Consider the following 14630-nt stretch of genomic DNA (forward strand, 5'->3'; position numbering starts at 1 on the left):
TTAGGGATAGAATTTTTTAGTGCTTTACTTCTTAACTCTCATAATTTCATCCTGATTCTTTGTTTTGTTATTTTAAATCTTACTCACAAAGATGAAAGAAACTACTCATTCCTGCCTATCCCGTATCACACAAAATAAAGGAAGATTTCGTTACCTCCATTGTCAGTTGTTTTTGGGCATCCTTGGAAGCTTGTAGGTGAAGTCTCAGTTCTTCTTTCTCAATCACATGCTAACAACATATGATAAGAGACATGTGAAGCCTTCCCATATAAAATAGAGGCTACTCTCTGTAAGGGTGCCCCTCAGGGGTATAGTCTATGCTGAGGCCTATAAAAAGCTTACCTTCCAAAAGTCAAATAAGAGCAATACAATGGGAAGAATACAAAATCCATCAAGGTGTTCAGAGGACAATGAACACGAGTCAATAATTCACATCCCAATTTTCTGAGGAAGATCCAACCTCCTTTTACTGTAACCAACCCCACCATTCTTTTAACACTATTTCTGTAAATGATGGCCTGTTAACTAATAGGTGACTTTAGATAAACATCCTGTTTGCTTAAGAATTCTAGGAACTAACTTCAAAAGAAGCAGATTTCAACCTTTAGACATTCCAGCTTTGGGAGCTTTGCTGACCTTAAACTAGTCATCTGCACAGACTGTTGGCTTGCCTGTAGTCCTCTCAATGGGGAACTCTCAACACCCTTCTTATGATTCCTTTGTTCGGTTGTTTTTCCTTCCTTCTCCCTCCTTACAAAGACCCCTGCCCGTGTCCCACTGTTCAGATGGTCTTTGTGACGGGAGTCTGCCATCTTCTTAGGCAGAAGGTGAACAAACAGCCCTTGTCTCTTGATCACTGGCTTTCAAGCTGTGGGTAGCCAACCTTGGGTTTGGTATCATTAAGAAGAGGAATAGTGACTTGAAAGCAGTTATCCACACTTCAAGTCACAGAGAAGACTAAAACAGTGATCACTGTAAAAGGGCAGGGACCCGTTTATTTTGATTAATCTAGCACTTAGCACAGTGCATGGTACTAGGTCAGGGCTTAACAAACATCTGTTGAATGAAAGAATGAACTTACTTCTTTAAGTTTGTGCTGAAGATCTACAATCTGAGACAAGAGATTGGAGATCTCTTCTTGGTATTGAATCAGCTCGTCACTCTTCCCAGACAATTCTTCAGTCATTTTGGACATCTGAGCATTTGTTTCACCTGAAAAATAAATAAGAATTTTAAAAATTAATATAAATGTAAAATAGGGGTTAGCAAACTATGGCCTGTGGGTCAAATCCTGTTTTATAGCCAGCACTAAACTATCACAAATACCTTTTTCTTTAACATAAACTTAAAAAATAAAGATTCTTTTGAAATAGGCTAATCTTAGGAATTGAGTATGAGGCAATAAAGCTAAAAAGAGATGACTTGTAAAGGCAAGCTAAAAGTTTTGCTTCAATCTTTTCATTATTAAAAAGATACATACTTAAATCTTTATGAAGGACAAGCAGGTTTGAAAAGATATAGGTAAATTATATTTATTTGCTAGTGCCACGACATAATCTCACTTATGTCTGTGAGAACTCTTCAGGGACATGAATAAACTCCCACAAGCAATTAAAATTAAACTTAACAAGTCTAACAAAAGAGCATTTCCAGAATGGAACAGTCACAGTCCCTTAAACCTACTGACAAAGCTACTGAGATGCTTCTGTAGGAGAGAGACTTTCTGGGATACCTGGCAAACTGAACAGGGCCTCTACAGCAATTCATATAGCCTAGCATTCTTGAATACACATGAAATAAAAACTTTAGAATTCCACTGGGGAAATAAATCTTTATTTCATATGAAAATTTTGATATCTAAACACAAGTGGCAGAACCATTTCTCAGTGTCATATAAAACTTTTTTAACTGACAGAAAGCCAACATTTCATAGGATGGCAACAGGAAGGAAGGAGACCAGGATCTGAGCTCTTGGGCAAGTAATATCTTCTCTGATTTTTAAAGTGTAAAAGGTGGGCAATGACAATTTAGATGGGGAAGATTCAATTTATCTTCCTTCTGGTTCTCTAATATTCTGTTATTCTAAGTTAACACATTCTGAGGTCCGCAGCCCAAATGAACTGATGTGATGCTACATTTTCTCTTTCAACATAAAAGGCTATAAATTTATAGAGAAATTGAGTATCTTTCTCCAGTAAAGCTGATCTTTTTCCAAATAATTTATTTTAAAAATTTTTAGCTAACATTATGTCAAATCAAAATATATTCCTTTATAGACACACAACTGGCACTCAATAAATTACACATGGAATGTAAGACCTGGCTTTGCCACTTACCTATCATTTTCTGACTCTGGCGAATCACATTCTCTACAGGACTATTTTCTCATCAACAGAGTAAGAGCTTTGGTTTCTTTCACTCTTAACATGCTATAACTGATAGAAAACTAGGTCTTTATTTAATGATGATGGCAACTGAAACAAAGATAGTTCCTAGAAGTACATATGGCATTTTATTTACAGCTGTGGGCTCAATGTGATATTCCAAGATCTTCAGTAATTATTTAATACTGTTTCTTGAGATGTTTCTACTAAAACCATCTATTTAATTTGTGAGTTGGAGATATCGACCAGAGAACTGCCCAAAGGCAAACAGAATATGTTAATACTTACGAAGTTCTTTAACACAGTCATTGACAAGCTGTTGTTCCTTTTCTTCATAGGTAATAGTTTCTGTCTTTATGTGACAAGCCTTCAAGAAAAAAAAATAGTATGTGGTATCTTCTAATTGTTTTATGGTATTAACTTAAAAAAAACCCTTTAATTCTCATTTGAAAAGTTAATCACTTATAAAGCTTTTTCTACCATAAAATAAAGGTATGGAAAAGGATATAAAAAACATTTCGCCCTCACTCCTCTTAGGGCCTTTGTAAATGCCTATTTATCTCTCCAACCCGCCCCCCTACCCGCCATACATTTCTGCCTGGCTTAATCCCTAGACTCAGCTAAAATATCACTTGCCTAAGTAGGACTTCTTTGATCCCCACCCCCATCATACAAGCTCACAGAACCTTGAAATTTTCCAACATAGTTCTTACCACAGTTATATTTATTTATTTGTTTACATGACATGAGATAGATATTCTATGCTGTGGCTTTCTCTATTTCATCTGTCAGCTTGCTACTGTCCACTTTTCAGTGGGATCTAAGAAACAATAGATGGCAATAAATACATATGTCTTGGCTGTCACTCCCTCATTGGAATGTCAATTGTAATCCTTAGTTATATCACATTTCACCTAAACGCTACCTGGGCTTAAACCATTAAAGGAAATTGGGAATTAGGTTGAACGTACCTTGGATCGAAGAGCCATATTCTCTTCTTCCAGTTCCTTAAGCTTTTCTTGCAGCATGTCCAGCTGCAGCAAGCCTTGAGATAAGCTAAAGGACTCATTGAACCGAAGAGGTGTAGAACAGCTGGAATCAGTTTCACTCTCTTCAGAAGCAATGGAGACAATTCGAAGTAACTCATCTTTCTTGGATAGCTCATGCTGCAGTTGATTAACCTGCACAGCAAAAGGGCCTGATTTACAAGATGTCTTTTATATTGCATTCTTTAATATAATATATGTAATATAACTTCTAATTCATGAAGCAATTATTTCTCACCATAAAACAAAGTAATATGATTAGCTGCTAGATTTTATTGACTGAAGTAGCAAGTGCTAAAAAGAGAATAATAAACCTCAGATACTTCCTGAGCTACAATTTTTGAGCATTAACTCAACAAATACAGCTTTTTCTGTACTAGTTAAGAAGAAAAGTCAATTTTCACGTTCTAATTAATAGACATATAGAGAAATTTTCACATAAGATAATGATACATTTGTAGTTAAAAAAAAAAAAACTGAAGAAACTTCTAAGTATCAGAATAGATCCCTACTTTAAATTCTCGTCCTAAAGGCTTGTACTTTTAAGCTGTATAACTCTGCATTACCTCCTAACTTTAGTTTAGGGAATAAATATTGTCACCATAAAGGTTCAAATGTTATTAAATATAATGCATATATTAAGTATAAATGAAACTAGATAAAAATAACAAATCACAGAGAATTTGAAATTTAATCATTAAATAATGAATCAGTTTTCACTAAAAATATTTACTGTTTAATAAATACATTTTCAAAAATTTCTTTTCTCTTTGGGTTTTTGAATAAAGATACTTCATTGGGTATCTATTATTTGGGGATATATTTTTTGAAAAATAAAGTTAAAAGTTCACACACAAAGTCTACACAAAGGGGTGAGGATAAAATGTTAGAATCTAAGCAGGGTGCCACAAGTATGACAGGCATTGAATGCAGGCTCTTATACTGACTGAGGTAGACTCACATAAGCATCCTCTGCACAGTATCATTTCATTTCTCTATTGATTAGTTCCATGGCTACAAACAAAGTCCACATGTACTGGTATTATTTAGCAACTTACTGTCATCAATTCAGGGACACCCAGGAAAAGAAATTCCTCCACTGTGTAAGACCTAATTATTTCATGCTGCAAATACTCATCAAACACTTACTTGATCAAAAGCTTGTCCCAATTGCTCCTCCAGGGATTCATTTTGCTCAGACAAGACATGGTTCCGCTTTAAGAGTGCCTGTCCAATTCGAGCAGCTAGCTCCAGATCACGATCCCTCTGTTAAAATACCAAACACACTTTTCTTTGAGTTCCAACAAAATTAAATGGTAGTTTAGAGATTTTTGCAGTAAATTTTGCTAAACACAAAAGCAATGTTCTAGAAAGCATCAAGATTCATTTTAACGCTCAGATACCAAATAAACACAAGGCCTGGCACACAGGTGATATTTAATACAGGGGTGGACAAAAGTAATTTGTAATAGAAATAAGTAACGTAATAATTTGTACATAATAATACAAGAATAAATTCTGTTTCACATACTCATGACTGTAAACCTACTTTTGCCCACTCCTGTATATGTTGGTCAAATGGATAACCACCACAGTTATAAAGAGGGCAGTTATATGCAAGAGGGCATTTCTTGATATTAAGTGAGATTTATTCATTAATCAGTCTTATTAATTAGAATGTAGCAACCTACCTTTAAACTTACAACTTTGGGGAATTAGAAAAATCAATGTAGTTTTTAAACCTGAGGACAGGATCTGGCACACAGTAAAAGCCCAACAAATATTTGTTGAATGCATCTGTCTATAATGGTAATGATACAGGGATGAAGAAGCATAAGTGGTAGGTACAAAACAGACAGGGGGAGGTTAAGTATAGTGTAGGAAACGTAGAAGCCAGAGAGCTTATATGTATGACCCATGGCCATGAACTATGGTGGGGGAATGTGGGTGGGAGGGAGAGTGCAGGGCGGAGGAAGACAAGGGTGGGGGGAGTGGGACAACTGTAATAGCATAATCAATCAAATATATTTAAAAGACAAAAGAAAAAAAGCATGGTAATGATACAGAATTAGGTATTTAAGATACAGGGATCAGGTAGGTCTGCTAAAAAGTTTCATTTAGGGCAAACTTACATGGATTGAGAGCCAGAGGCTTAGAAGAAAGCACAGTCAAGAATCCTACTGTCAACTGGTGCAAGAATGATGATGGGAAATAAAGTAAGGACAAAGATCTGAAAGTTTTGAAGCTACAAGGTTTTGCTTAGAGTTTAGAAAAAAAAAAAAAGGAGTCTAAAGAAGTTTGTGGTAATGATGCAGGAATGCCTACAGAAAAGCCAAGCAAAGCAAGAATTACTCTTTCTGGGAACACAGAAACCCCACCTACATGGTGGTGGTGCCGACTATATTCTATAGGATGGAAAATTATGGGTTCTGGTTACATTAATCACTAAAAATAAAATTAAGCTTCTGTTCTTTCACTCCATAGTCCACGAAGACAAATTGATGGGTTATTTCCAAAACTTAAGGCCCACTTATTTTTAATGAAGGCTAAGTGGCATATACAAAATCATTCTGGGGAGCTGGGGTAGAGAGGGAGAAGGAGTACCTCAATAAACACATTTTCAAAAATTGAAACAGAGAGAGACAGTCTTCCATAAGATCAACTAAAATGGAAGTCTAAGATCTTTTCCTTATGACTGCAGGTTGGAAAAGGTACATTATACATATTAAAAACGTCATGGACAAAGTGAGCTAAAAAAATAACCCAAGCAGAGCAAAAATCTTTGGAAGATTCTCCAAACTGCAGGTGTAGATTTTCAACAGAACTGTTTCTTAAACAGGCAACTCTGCTCCAGGCTGAGTAACAACATTTACTTTTCTGGGATAGGGAGGCTGGCCAGCACCATGATAACAAAAAGCAAACAAATACACAAACCCCTAAACCTTCTATAATTTCATAACAATTAACTTCAGGAACCATTCTGCTTTGGAATGCCAGCTGTTATGCCAGTCGTTCCAACTGTTACAACCTTATACTAAATAACCCACCGCAAAGACAGCATCAGTTTTCATTCAATACATAAATTTGATAGATTCCAAATGATCTTTAAGTTTTAGTTTTTTTGTACTACAGAAAGAAAAAGTATATTCCTACCTCTGCCAGAAGATGTGTAACCATGTCGATATCATTATAAGTTTTGGTCATCTGCTCCACCCTGTCTGTGCCTAGAACTAAGATAGTTAAAAAGTGTTTATAGGATTTAGAAATAACAGAAAATTTTAACTATTCATAAGAACTGAAAGATACCAACAACAACAAACCCAGGCTTTCACAAAAAGCCATTCAGAAGAATAAAAAATATATGAAAAGGGAAAGAAATGCTTCATTAGACAATCTGGAAATAGACTAATTATTACAAACAAATGTGTGTCATGCAACAAATTAAGAAAGTATCATATGATCACAAGGCAGTCACCTCCTGACTATCTCCTCCTCCCTTGGTAAAATTAGAGCTTTGGTCCACTCACACTGGAGAGTGTGAGAAGGCATTAAGTCACCAATTGTTTTATACCCTAATCTAAATTAAAGTTACTGGGGGGCAAATCACTATTGTTTTATATCCTAATCTACATTAAAGTTACTGATGGGCTAGTTTTGCTGTTACTAAGGAATTCAATTAGAATTCTGTTGTGATTATCTCGATTATCATCACCTATCACTTGAGTTAATATTAATAAACAAGGAATAGAACTTGTAGGAATTCTTGTAGTTCTGTTATGAACCATAATCCTTTTTAGCATCATTAAAAACCCTTTATAATAAACTTCATATCTATGCCTTCGCTATAAACTAAATTGTATACTACATCATTACTTGCACAATCCAAGCCCAGTACTTCTGGACTTCATAAACTCAGGAACTGTCAATGCACTTGAATAATTTAGCTGCAAAGAGAAGCAGAAATATGACTCCAGTGATTCTACAATCATGACAAGCAATATCTACCAAAGCTAAAGATGATGCATAATACAAAAGGAATCTTTTTTTAAATCCTCTAATCCTCATCTGAGGATATATTTATTGATTTTAGAGAGACAGAAAGCGGGCAGGGGGGCGAGAGAGAGAAACACTGATGTGAGAGAGAAAGATCGACTGACTGCCTCCCATATGTGCCCCAACAAGGGATTGAACCTGAAACCTAGGTATGTGCTCTCACCAGGAATCAAGCCCTAAACCATTGGTGTACAGGATGATGCTCCAACCAACTGAGTAACCCAGATAGGGCTGCAAAAGAAACATTTTGACTTTGAAGTGCACTACACGAAACAGATTTGTGTTTGACTTAGACATTTACTAGTTTGTCTTAAAGAAAACAGAGACTTTGGAGCAGAAAAGCTGCATTCACATATTTGAGTAAGCTTAAACAAATCACTTAACCCTTGTGAGATTCAGCTTCCATATTTAAAATATGGAGGTGATAACATTCATCTCACAACGTCATTAAGAGGTTCAAATATGACAATTTATTGAGCAAAATGGCTTAATATCATCCAACTATTTACAGTTATTCTCTTTAAACACAACTGGTATATATGAAATAGCCCTGGTTTTAAATTCTCTGCAAATAATTAACTGAGTTGGCAGCAGATACCACGATTTGAGTCCTTTGTAGTTCTTTAGTCCCATCTTAACACTTGAAGTTGCCCAAAAGATACCAATAGACATACTGTACTTTTATCTGGGCTTTTAATTTTTCTTCCTAGCATCATTTTTTAAAATGAATCTAGGAATTACCTAGATCTTAATTATTAACATTAATCTTATTCCTAGTTTAAGTAAAACAAAATGCCGGGGTTGATGGTATTGGGAGATGGCTAAAGAAAGTTTTAAACCAAATATAAGAAAACAAAACAAAACAAAAAGAAACTACCCCAAACAAAAAACTAAAAAGAAACATTTTACTCCAAAAGAAACATTTACTCCAAAACATTTTACATTTAGAGAAACTGGCTCCATAATTTAACCACAGGGATAGGGGAACAGGCTTTCAGGCCTAAGAAATCTTCACAGTCTAATCTGGTAGCATAGCAGGAACACAGGATTAAGGTGTATTTCAGGATTCTTGCTTAGAATATTGATGGGGCCTGGTGTACAGATACAAAGCCTGGAACTGTTGCAGCTTTTGTAACATCAGGAGGACAAGCACAGCCTGGGATGAAGCTGGTACAGTAAAGGGCAGAATGCAAAAAAGAAAGAAAAAAACTGCATCTGTAGTAACAGTATTAAAGTGCTAGACTGGTCAAAAAATAAGGCAGACAGAGTATGTGGTCTCCTACTTCTGGTCTTGATAATAAGATGAGGGTGAAAAAAATCAAGTCATATTATCTATGCTCTAAACTAATGACAGAAAACCAGCCAATAGCTACAAAACCAAATTTAACCTAGAGAGGTGGGTGTCACCTCCAGATTCTGATTTAATTGATTTGGAGGCAACCCAGGGTGCAGGTAGTAAGATCCCAGGTGTTCTGATGTGGAGCTAGAGATGAAAACCACTGATCCAGGATCAACACTGAAAGCAAGAACCAGGAATTCTGGAGACTGTGAAAAGTTGACGTAAGTGGGGCCATTTTAAAGTGGAGCCAGGGCAGCCATTCCAGAAGAACCGCATTCATGTCTTACTCCTTGGAATGTCTGAACCAGGTAAAATAACTTTTGGACTGGGATGGACTGAGCCAGAGCAGCATTTTCTTCTACATAACTGTTTACAAAGCTAACAGGCAAGCAGACCTTCTGACTATAGAACTGAAAATTTAAGGAGATTCTTTAGAATCAGCACCACCAGGTACAGCTAAAGAATAACTAAGCTTATTTGTACCTACAGACATTTCTTCCTTCTATGCATGTAATTACTCTCCTTCCCTTTTTCATAAAAACCCCTGCCTTCACCCCATAATCAGAATACCATTTGGGTGTCTTCCTGAATCAGTGCTCTGAACAGCAAATAAATGCTTATTTTTAAATTTTTATTTATTTATTTTTAAAGCTTTATTTATTTTTAGAGAGGGGGAAGGAAGGGAGAGAGGGAGAGAGACATCAATGTGTGAGAGAAGCATTGACGGGTCTCCCGATCGGTTGCCTCTCGCATGAGTCCCCACTGGGGACTGGCCTGCAACCCAGGCATATGCTGTAATGGGGACTCAAACTGCTGTTCTTTTGCTTTGCGGGACAAAGCTCAACCAACTGAGCCATGCCAGTCAGGGCTCAGATAAACACTTACTGGCTCTTACCTTGGCCTTTATTTTCAGATTAACAAGACTCAGTTAAAAACAGTTTTTATACAACTAATTTAAAAACTACATGACATGGCTTATATTTCATGACTGACCAGAGGTGAAAATGAAGTAGCAAATTTAATTTGAAATAAAGCCAGTAAGTTAAGGATGTAAATAGCTGTGAGCTACATACAAGTCACACATAATGAAAGAGAAGAGAAAATGAAGGACACAGTAATACATAAAAGAAATATTTAGAATAAAGCATGTTTTAGTGAGGTAAAACTAAAATGTACTTCCTATAAATGCGTACCATCTGTCATAGTCTGAAAATTTAAAGATCTCATTTTCTTGTATGAGGAATCTTGACTGAGGGGAATTATATGACACGTCCAATACCACAAAGCAAGCCATTAGAGGCAAAGCCAGGATAATAATGGGGTGATAACAACCCCCACCTCACAGGGTCATAAGATAAAACTTGGGTCTGTTCATTCCCACTAAGGGGCTCTAACATCATCCTGCTGTTTCTGCCGCAGTGCCACCAAGATCAAAAGGCCTTTTGACCTTTATCTGATGAAGTACTCGAGTTCCCATCTGTTATAGAACAACACCGATCCCAATTTTGTTCTTTAAAGCGTGAGCATACTTACATACAAGAGAGACTGGAAGGATATACATTAAAATATTAATAGAGGTTATCTCTGGGTAGGGATTATAGTTGACCTGCTTTTTGTTTCAGTTTTTCGCTGGTTTTCCATGAAGAACAAATGTTAATTTTACAATAAAAAAAAAGAAGCTCTTGTTAAGAAGTTTCTTAACAAGTTTTAAAATGCTTAAATATTATGACAAAGAAGTTTGATAATGCAACCAGAATTCTTTAACTCCTATGTTTTATGTGAAATAGGCGATATACTACCAAGCCCCACAGGCTGAGCCACTTCAGTTACAGAGTCCTGAACTGGTATCAGTCATATAGTAAGGAACTGGATTCTTCTCTGCAGCCTAATAAATTCTGTCTTCTCATCCTTATTACAATACTCCTGATAAGGGCAAGTTGCTTGGGATGATTTCAAAAGTATTCAGAACAAAGCTCTTATATGTTGTCTTGGCATTTAGGCATTGTGATTAAATGCTTCTAAAACCATAGACTGATTATTCACCGTAATTCTGTAACCAGGGACGAAGAGAGTCAAGCAGGCTGACTTTATTATAATCAGTCCTATCAAATCCTATTTTCCCTTCAGTTCTCAGCTGTTAAAATAGAAATATGTCAAATGGTACAGAAATTAGCAATGACTCTTGCTTGTTTCTAGACATGAAATTCCCTAACCTAATTCTCTCACTGGGGAGATGATAAAAATTTATTTTTAATTTTATTGAAATATAATTGACATATGGATAAACATTTTTTTTACAGAACAATTTTGTAACTTGGTTTTGAAACGTTGTTAATTCATGTTCAACATTTTTGGTATAATATTTAGAGAATCTAATATTCCTAAAATATATATGTATCTAATATTCCTTATATATATGTATAATATATATTTTTATATGTGGGGGTGGAGGGTAATACATGTAAGCACTTCTTTTTTCAGGATAAGAATGCCAATGGTAATCCATTTTGATATCTCTGTTATTTACATGAGATGATGTCTGATTGTTTTTTCAGATATCCCCTTTTCAAGATTTAGAGTTTTTGCCACAAAAACTAAATTTTAAAAAGACTTCTAATCTTTCATCACTCTCCAACTCTTCCACACCAAAAAACAAAAACAAATCAACAAGAAACAAACATGAAACACAAAACCACCACCCATGTGGTATCATAAAAGCTGCAATAACTTCTGACAACTACAGGCAGGCCTTCAGGTTTCAACCCCAAAGAAGTAACTGCAGCTCTTGCTGTTGTAACACAGAGCACATTTCTGCAATGCAACAAAACTGCCTTCAGAAGAACTAACACAGACTAAAAAGGAGACTGATGATATACAAGAGTATACCATCTAGGGCAGCCTTTCTCAGCAGGGTTCCAGGGGGAATTAAGCCCTACAGATAATGATTTGAGTGACAATTTTTTCAGTTCTCTCAAGGATAATATTTAGCTAGTGCATGATGCATAGGTGATCAAGTAATCCATTATAGATAGACATTTTAGGGCACATGGCTTAATTCTTTTCTGGAACTGGTTGAGAAGGCTGATTTAAGGAATTATATATCTGCTCATCTCCATGATCTGACTATGGTAATGCTTCCTGAACATTATCAGTTATAGTTCCTTTCCTGCAAATACAGGCCAATAATATTTGAGGGCAGAATTAAGGAAAAATATAACTATCAACCAACAGTAATAATTTTTACAATGTATTTTTCTACAAAAACATATTCCTAATCTTAAAATTAATGTCATTGTGTAATGGCCATTTAGCTTTGTTTGACAAAGTTTTGTATTAGCGGTTATTAAATCTGAGTGTGCATCAGCACTATCAGGAGGACTTGTTAAAACGGACTGCTATGCCCAACCCCCAGTTTCTGATCCTACAGCACTGGGATGGGGGCCCAAGGATTTGTCCAAGTTCCCAGGTGATGTTGACACCTTAAATAAAACTTATACAATCATTCTTCCCATCATTTTTCTTATGCATTAGGAAGTGGTACAGGTGATTCCTTATTTCCAAATAAAAAATATCCTGAAAGGTAGATGAGGTTTCTGTTCTGAGCTTTTACACGAACAAAGGCTATTTTCTGTCATGTGTGCTTCAACTGCACTGCTTGCCCCACAGCTCACCCTGGGTCTCACTCTTAATAAAACTAAGAAAAACCCTGGAGTGGCTGTTTTGCATGCAAAACATCCTTTTGAATGTCTTAAACTTTATGTATGGTGGGGACTAAGATGGAATTTTTTTTGGACCCATCCATTGCTCTTCTGTTCTATTTTAGAAGTAAACAACCTCTTTCTGGTTTCTTTGGTGAGCCTTCAGTGAAGAACCAGTATCATTTCATTTGTGTGAGACAGGCTCCCAATCCAAAACCTTGCTCATTTTTCCTTCTAAATTTCTTTATTTTCTTCTCATGGCTCTTTCAATTTCTTTACATTATGTAAGAGAGAACATGCCACCTCCTTTATTAGTTGTGAAAATTCATTTTAATGATCACAGTATCTACTGGCATGTGTGGGAAGTAGAGATAAGAAGGGGCTGAAGTAGCACCAGGGTGCTTGCCAGGGTACATAATAATTACTTCAAACCACAAATCTTGAAATATCAAGGGGATAGAAAACTGTGGGAAAGGGTAAGAGAATGTTTTGTATCTTGCTTTTTAAAACCTTGGTCAATTTGCTAAATAAATCACTTATTTTTTACCTTGTAAGATACAAATTCATAGTGAAATTTATTTATATTTGAGTACACTGTTAACCCAAAGAATACATACCTTTAAAATAATAGTGAAATTAAAGTACAGTACAAAGATAAAGTATTAGTGGAGCAATTATAATCCGAGCTTATTTGCTTCTTGATCTTAGGTATATCAACATACAGTATATAATTTAATTTTCAAATTCTTGAAGTGAAAACAGTACCATTCCACTAAAGGAACAAGATAGTTTTCCAGAACCTAGAAGGATAAATCTGTATCATTCTATTAATCTTACATCTTTTTCTTTTTTTAAAGATTTTATTTATTTTTAGAGAGGAAATCTAGTAAATCTAAAATCTAAAAAGTTTTATTTATTTATTTAGAGAGAGGAAAGGAAGGAGAAAAACATGATATGTGAGAGAAACAGCAATTGGTTGTCTCTCTCAAGCCCCCAACTGGGGACCTGACCAGCAACTCAGGCATGTGCCCTGACTGGGAATCGAACTGGCAACCTTTTAGTCTGCAGGTCAGCATTCAGTCCACTGAGCCACACCAGTGACAGATAATCTTAAATTTTAAATTGCTCCCTTGAACATTATGGTTTATTTTGTATAAAGTCCTAAAAACCAAGTTTTAAAAAATTTGCTTATCTTTTATTTTCCAGTTTTTTAAACATAAAATTCATCCTAAAAATAACTCTATTAAATCATGATCAAAGACATCTTTCTAACTACAGTTCCTCCCTACCCCCACCTCATGATTTACAGGACCACGAACAAGTCAACTAAGGGATACTTTCTGTGCCACTTCATCAAAATAATCACAAACTAAATTTACTGTGATAAAATTTCAGTTTGAAATTTCTTTCTCACAAATCTAAAAACTCATGGAACAAAGGGAAATGGAAATCAAAAACATCATTCCTTCAAAAAAGCATTTTCTAGAAAACTTCAAGGAAGCAACTTCTCAAACTAGAAAGTTAAGAAAACTTTAAGAGTTATTTAGCTATTTAAAAAAATTATTGAGGACAGAAATACAGTTTTACTTGAGTTTCCTGTTATTCAAACTCAAGTTTAAGCAATGTTTAGAATTCTTCTTCTAAGCAGTGAATAACCTTGTTCTAGAAAACTACTGTGAAAAGCAAGTTAATGATTACTATGAAAATGAGTATTTCACAATCATTCTCCAGCCACAATCTTCAAAAACACTGAAGCACTGACTGGGAAGATGTCTAGGAGCTGATGCAACCTCATACCAAATACAAATGGAAAGAATTTCACAAACATATCAATGCTGAACTTAGAGACTTTTATTATATATTACAATAGCTATTATACACTTAACATTTGTATAAGGAATAAGAAATAAAGTAAGCCCAGCCTGAATGCAGATCTTTGGAAAGGGGTCAAAAGCAAAAATATCTCCATATTTAACTTTAAACAGCATTCTATTTAATTGTCATTTCTAAGAGCTCAGTGTAAATAGACTTATTTTCAGGACAAATTTGGCTTAGCCTTTCACTGAAATATTCTCTATGAGTTCTTAAGTAAATAATGAAGTTTACTGTA

The 14630-nt window shown here is 35.4% G+C and overlaps 1 protein-coding gene across 2 annotated transcripts in view; it reads right to left on the bottom strand.

Moving 5' to 3' along the window:
- The window catches only part of TRAK2 (trafficking kinesin protein 2), a 57884-nt gene that overhangs the window by 16926 nt on the left and 26328 nt on the right, over positions 1-14630 (bottom strand). For both annotated transcript variants that reach the window (XM_045847577.1, XM_045847576.1), the window contains exons 4-9: positions 6584-6660; positions 4580-4696; positions 3356-3565; positions 2673-2751; positions 1082-1212; positions 155-229 (exon numbers count right to left, since the gene is read on the bottom strand). In XM_045847577.1, the coding sequence (XP_045703533.1) occupies positions 155-229; positions 1082-1212; positions 2673-2751; positions 3356-3565; positions 4580-4696; positions 6584-6660 (689 nt within the window). The remainder of the gene's footprint in view (positions 1-154; positions 230-1081; positions 1213-2672; positions 2752-3355; positions 3566-4579; positions 4697-6583; positions 6661-14630) is intronic.

The sequence above is a fragment of the Phyllostomus hastatus genome, unplaced genomic scaffold (genome assembly GCF_019186645.2).
Source record: "Phyllostomus hastatus isolate PE091 unplaced genomic scaffold, TTU_PhHast_1.1 phas_contig_57, whole genome shotgun sequence".
NCBI classification, from domain to species: domain Eukaryota; kingdom Metazoa; phylum Chordata; class Mammalia; order Chiroptera; family Phyllostomidae; genus Phyllostomus; species Phyllostomus hastatus.